Raw genomic sequence first — 6,000 nt, forward strand, 5'->3', positions numbered from 1 at the left:
CAAAAAAAGGGGGAGTGGAGCAACTTGGCTGGCTAGGGCGTCTTGCGACACGTGGCACTCATTTAATTTTGATTTTTTTATGTTAAAAATATAAAGTGTTATATTTTTTATTTAATTTTGAATTTTTTTATTAAATAAAATAACCAACATACAACTTATTCATTAAAAAACATACAAGAATACACATCTACTACTCATCGTCACTAACGTACTCGTTTAGGTCGAGGTCGACTACATTGTTATTATCTTCATCCTCGTTATCTCCGTCATCCTCGTTAACGAGTTCCGCCTCGTATCCTGGTTGTTTGTTGTCCCATAGGTGATCGATCAAGTCAGACATAAGCATGTTGTGTGTTTCTCTATTCTTTATATCCATTATGTTCTCGATTCGTGTCTCCGATGATACTTCTTGTGTCCAATACTCCGGGAACAATGAAGGGTCATTCTCATTGTAATCTTGGCAAATGGCTTTGTCTTCGTCTTCCAATATCATGTTATGCAAAATAATGTATGTGTAAATGGCGTCATGCATTTTTTCCTTTGTCCAGTATCTTGCTGGATAATTGATGACGTGCCATCGCTTTCGAAGAACTCCAAACGCTCGCTCGATATCTTTTCTTGCTGCTTCTTGTTTTCTCTTGAAATATTTTCTTTTAAGATCAATAGGATCGGTGAACGTCTTTACGAACGTTGCGTACTCCGGATAGATACCGTCACTTAAATAATATCCGCGTTTGTAGTAATTATCGCTCGCATAAAACGCGGAACTTGGTGCCAACCCGTTTATAATCTCTTCGAGAACCGGCGAAGACTCAAACACGTTGATGTCATTGTGAGAACCTTGTTGACCAAAATATGCATTCCATATCCAAAGATCATAAGATGCAACCGCCTGCAATATTAACGACGGTTTGCGAATATCGCCTCTAGTATGTGTACCATGCCAAGCGGTAGGGCATTGTTCCCACTTCCAGTGCATGCAGTCGATGCTACCAATCATACCGGGGAAACCGTGAACGTGCTCATGCACGTCGTACATCCTTTGGAGATCACTCCAAGTCGGACGTCGTAAATAAGCCGGCCCATATAACTCAATCACACCTATATAAAAAAATTGACGCTAAAGTTAAATATATAAAAAAAATTGAAAACAAAATTTAGTAAATATACCTTTACAAAAGTGTGTGAGTGAGTCTCGCGCAGTCTTGGCAGACATTCTCAGGTACTCGTCAAATGAATCAACGCTTGTGCCATATGCAAGTTGTCGGATGGCCGCAGTACACTTTTGTAATGAAGTAAAACCAAGATACCCACGAGCGTCGTACTTTTGTTTGAAATAATCATAATCTTCCTCCATGTCGTTTGTAATACGGGTAAATAGACGTTTACTCATGCGAAACCGACGTCTAAATATCTTCGCATCATATACTGGCTCCTCCCCGAAATAGTCTTGCATCAGCCGTTGTTGTCATGCGACACGATCCCGCAAAATCTGAGTTCTTTTTCTAATCGGTTGGTCATCCGTTTCATTGTCCTCGCTAGCAACGTGAACCATTAAATTGATCGTTGTCATTACCGCCTCGTTGATGGCTTCTTCAAATTCATAAGAACTAGATGAAGTTGTATCGTCGTCGGACGAGGATGACGAAGGGACGTTGAACTCCATTTGTGGTTCCAAAAAAAAATGATTATGTTGAAAGAATGTATTTGGTGTTGTATATTTTTAGAGTGTGTTGTGTTGTATGGTGGATGCATATATATATATAGGTGATTCGGTTATTAAAAAAAATAAATAAATAAAATAGTTTGTCAACATAGCCGTTGGAGGGAGGGGGTATTTTTGTGAAATTTGGTGCAAATTAACGGCTCTTTTTTTTTTTTGAAAAGTGGGATGAGTGAGCGACGAGAAGAGGACGCCGGGAAGGGGGACGCCCTCAGGAACGCCTCTGGGGGCGGTGTTCATGGCGACCTAGGGGCGACTTGGGTGGGGGAGACGCCCCACTCCCCTCAGTCTTACGTCATCAAGTAATAGTAGTGTTAAGTGGTTGGCCCTTTTGGGCGGCCACTTTGATTTCTTTTTTTTTTTCTTTTTTCATATAATAGTTATCTATAGGTGATACCAAATTACAATTTTATCTCAGGTGTAAAATTACGATTTCGCCCTCGATTCAAAATAAAATTTTGCTTTTGCCCCCTGCTTAAATTTACGATTTTGCCCTCAATTAAAAAATACAATTTCGCCCCAGTTCAAAATAAAAATATGCTTTTGCCCTCAGCTAGAGTCCTGCCAAGTTACGATTTGGTTCTCAGTTTAAAATTAGGATTTTGCCCCCAGCTAAAAATTACGATTTCGCCCGTAGCTAAAATATTACGATTTTGCCCCCATTTCAAAATAAAAAAATGGTTTTGCCCTCAGTTAAAAATATTATTTTACCTCCATTTTAAAATTACGATTTTACCTCCGCTAAAAATTGCAAGCTTGCCATCAGTTTTTTTCCTTTGGCAAAACCATGGATAGTGTTTTATTTTTCTTTGTTGACTTAATTTTGTTTTTATTCATGCCAAACAGCTGACTAGCACTCGCTAATTGGTCCTGACAAATTATTGTTTTGCCCCAACTCTAAGTTACACGCTTGTCATCGTTTTAGTTAATTTTTTTTATCATAACTATGGTACTGGTTTCTTTAATTGGTTAACTTGATGTGTCTTTTTTTTATATCGTGTTATAGGTAGCATGTACAACTAACCGACATAAAGGCGTACATGTTATTAACCTAAGAAATACTCGGTTTAGTGCCCCGAAACGCGGGCGGCGCATAACTCTAGCTGCCTAACACTGGCTCATTAGTCCTGAAAAATTACAGTTTTGCCCCGAGCCAAAAACTACGGTCTTATCATCGTTTTTTTGTCATAGCAAAATTATAGTAGTCTTTTTTTAATTGATTGAGAATTATTCGGCCATTGCCCCGCAACGCGGGCGGGGCATCTACAGTTTATATACTATTTATATTTATTTATACACTATTAATAATTTGAAACATTTGTATGCATGTTTGGTTGTAAGTTGAGTTTAAATAGTTGTACCTTAATCAAATATTTGTTGTAAGTTATGCTTAAGTGTTTGGTTGTAAGTTATGCTTAAGTGGTTGTACCTTAATCAAATATTGGTTGCAAGTTGTGCTTAAGTGGTTGTACCTTAATCAAATAATTGTTTCATTACCTTACCAAATTCAATCTGTTTTGTATGCATGTATGGTTGTAAATTGTGCTTTAAGTGATTATACCCTAATCAAATAATGTTTTTATTATCTTACCATATTCAATCGGTTTGATCAATTCAAAGTTATGTTGTTTTATTTGTAAATTATTATTATTTATAATAATATTATTAATTTAGCCAAAATCTTGTATAAATATAATTTTCAACATATTGATGCAATGGTTGTTGTAATGTATGCATTATGGTTTGTATAGTGGTAATTACATATATTATATATAGATTACGATGAACCTATCAAACGGGAAAAAAATATACGCGGGTTCATCGTAACGCGCGAGTCCTAGATCAACTTAGTTATTTTATTCTATGTTTTACGTTTCGGTTTAATTTCTTCGCATTAACACCGCAACTTCGGTGTCGGTGGTCGCTGGCAGTAGTGTGGCATTAGTGCTCGCCTCGGCCGCAACGGGGGGGGGGGGGGGGTGCTTAATACTAGTTAAAAACAAAAATAAAACGAAAAGTTAATTTTATATATCTACGTATGGTTAAATAACGCCACGTGTGTAGTGACTTAAATAACACCACGTTTGCAATGTAATAAGGAACACTTATATATATGAAGTACTAGTGGCGTATCCATCATGCCCTTATTACGTTGTTCTCGTTTCGTTATTCTCATCACTATAGGTCTTTACACATTACAAAACTTGTTGTGGTTTCTGTGCACTGAATTTCATAATTATGTATGCATCCATAATTACTCAATTCCTTGCATAGTCCGCACATATCATTTTATGATGTGTAGGGGAAAAATCAATCGAACAAACATGTAATGACTTGACTAGACCACCAAAGGGTCCTTTTTAACTAGATCAACGAACGATCTCGTTAACTAGATCAACACATGATCTCTTTAACTAGATCGACGAATGATCTCTTTAATTAGACCACCAAAGGGTCTCTTTTAACTTTGAATCAAATAATTGTTTTGGAATAGTACTTTGGAATCCAAGGGTGTGACTATTTGCATAGAAAAGCCCCTTAAGGATTTAAGATAGTACTTTGGATATCCCTCTGAGAAGCTATCATATGAAAATATGAAAGATTCTACAAGGATTTGGATAATGAGCATTTGAATTAACTAAACACATAATCATATAATCACATAATCGTCAACTTGGTCATTAACTTGTAAAAGTACACCATAATCCAATCAAGGACTTCAATTAGTACTTTAAACATCCACAAGAATCTAACTATGAAGATAGGAAGATCCCATAAGGATTTGGTTTGGTCTCATTGAATCATAACATACGTATTAAAGCACACAAAGAATCTAATTAAGGACTTTGATTTGCATTTTAAACATCCACAAGGATCTAATTATGAAGATAGGAAGATCCTAAAAGGATTTGGGATTCGTTGTGACAACTGTCAAAAATCCAGGTATCCGTACAATTTAATTAATCATGATTAGTGCTTAATGACTGTGCTAAATTACCAATAACTTATTTCTGATTACTGCATCATACTTACATGTGCATCACATATTGCATAATGTCACATGATTATTACTTACAAACTTTATTGACATAAATGATGCACAAAGCACAGTTGGCACAGTTATATGATAAATCAGGAATATGCTGACGGGGTTTAGTACATAGATAGACAGTGTTTTGAGACCCAGTATGGGCCAGAGACTAAGTATTACACTAGCATAGTGTGTAGGAAAGTGAGGATCACAAAGCTGCTTTTCTAGGTGATAGTTTAAGTGCCGAAAAGTGCCTAAAACTCACCCAAAGTGCTGAATTCAACATAATTCAGCAAAAATCAGCATTTTAATAAGCTAGTATCATGCAAAAATATGACTAAATGGTCCTGAATGCTTTCCTAAGTGTCGGGAATTAAAAGTGTCACAAAAGGGTACATAAAGATCACTAAATGGTATAGTTTAGCACTTTAACGAACCGGTATCTAACCGAACAACCGGACACTACCCAAAACACCAAAATTACACTAGAAGCATTGTTTTAATATTTCTGAGCTAGTTATGATCCCTGAACACCCTAACACACTATATAACACCATAACAACTTAAAAACTAACTAAATCCCTTAGAATCTAACTAATATCTCTAACTAACCATCACAACTCAACCAATACCCCCCCCCCCTTTTGTGTGGACGATTACAAGGGTGGACCCACCCTTGATTTCCCTTGATCTTATTTGATTTGTTAGTAGATTTGCTATGTACTTAAGAAACATATTATCCAATGGATTAACCTCTAAACTTGGATATAAGTAAAGCATGGGAGATGAAGACATCACCATTTTTCACACACTTCACACACTCCTTTCTCTCCCTCTCTTGCTCCCTCACGGCCGCAAACAACCACCCCCATCACCACCATCTTCACGTCATGTTCAACCATTTCAAGGTGATCACAAGGTGTTAGAAGCTAAGTTAAGAAGTTTGGAGCTTGTGGATCTTCAAGGACCTCTTTCATTTGCTATTATCCACCACATTCATCACCTTCATCTTCTTGAGTTCATCCCTAGCCCTTGTGCTAGTAGTAAGCCTCTTGTAACTTAATTTACTTCTCATTTAGTTGGTTAAAAGATTATGTAAGATGTTAATCACAAGAACACTAATGAACAAAAAGATGAACCTTCACATAAAGCTCAAAACCATAAGAATACATGTTGTTTAGTGTTGTTTTGCTTCTTGATGATTGATTATTTGTGTTTATGATATTAGACATCATATGAAACTTAC

General features: G+C 36.5%; 1 protein-coding gene across 1 annotated transcript; it reads right to left on the bottom strand.

Annotated features, from left to right (window-relative positions):
- Positions 1-524: 524 nt before the first annotated feature.
- Positions 525-1,357, bottom strand: LOC110893280. Its single transcript, XM_035981351.1, has 3 exons — positions 1,171-1,357; positions 712-1,101; positions 525-637 (listed from the first exon to the last, which is right to left on the bottom strand). The coding sequence occupies exons 1-3, from the start codon at positions 1,355-1,357 to the stop codon at positions 525-527; spliced, it is 690 nt and encodes a 229-aa protein (XP_035837244.1).
- Between the last annotated feature and the right edge of the window lie 4,643 nt (positions 1,358-6,000).

Source organism: Helianthus annuus, chromosome 12 (genome assembly GCF_002127325.2).
Source record: "Helianthus annuus cultivar XRQ/B chromosome 12, HanXRQr2.0-SUNRISE, whole genome shotgun sequence".
Taxonomy (NCBI): Eukaryota; Viridiplantae; Streptophyta; class Magnoliopsida; order Asterales; family Asteraceae; genus Helianthus; species Helianthus annuus.

What these genes read in the sequence shown, in the direction of transcription:
- LOC110893280 (XM_035981351.1), bottom strand. Translation starts at nt 1,357, where the DNA reads ATGGAGGAAGATTATGATTATTTCAAACAAAAGTACGACGCTCGTGGG. An exon ending in ACTCACACACTTTTGTAAAG is followed by an intron (nt 1,102 to 1,170) that starts GTATATTTACTA and finishes TTTTTTATATAG; the next exon opens with GTGTGATTGAGTTATATGGG. An exon ending in CGGATATTATTTAAGTGACG is followed by an intron (nt 638 to 711) that starts GTATCTATCCGG and finishes AAATATTTCAAG; the next exon opens with AGAAAACAAGAAGCAGCAAG.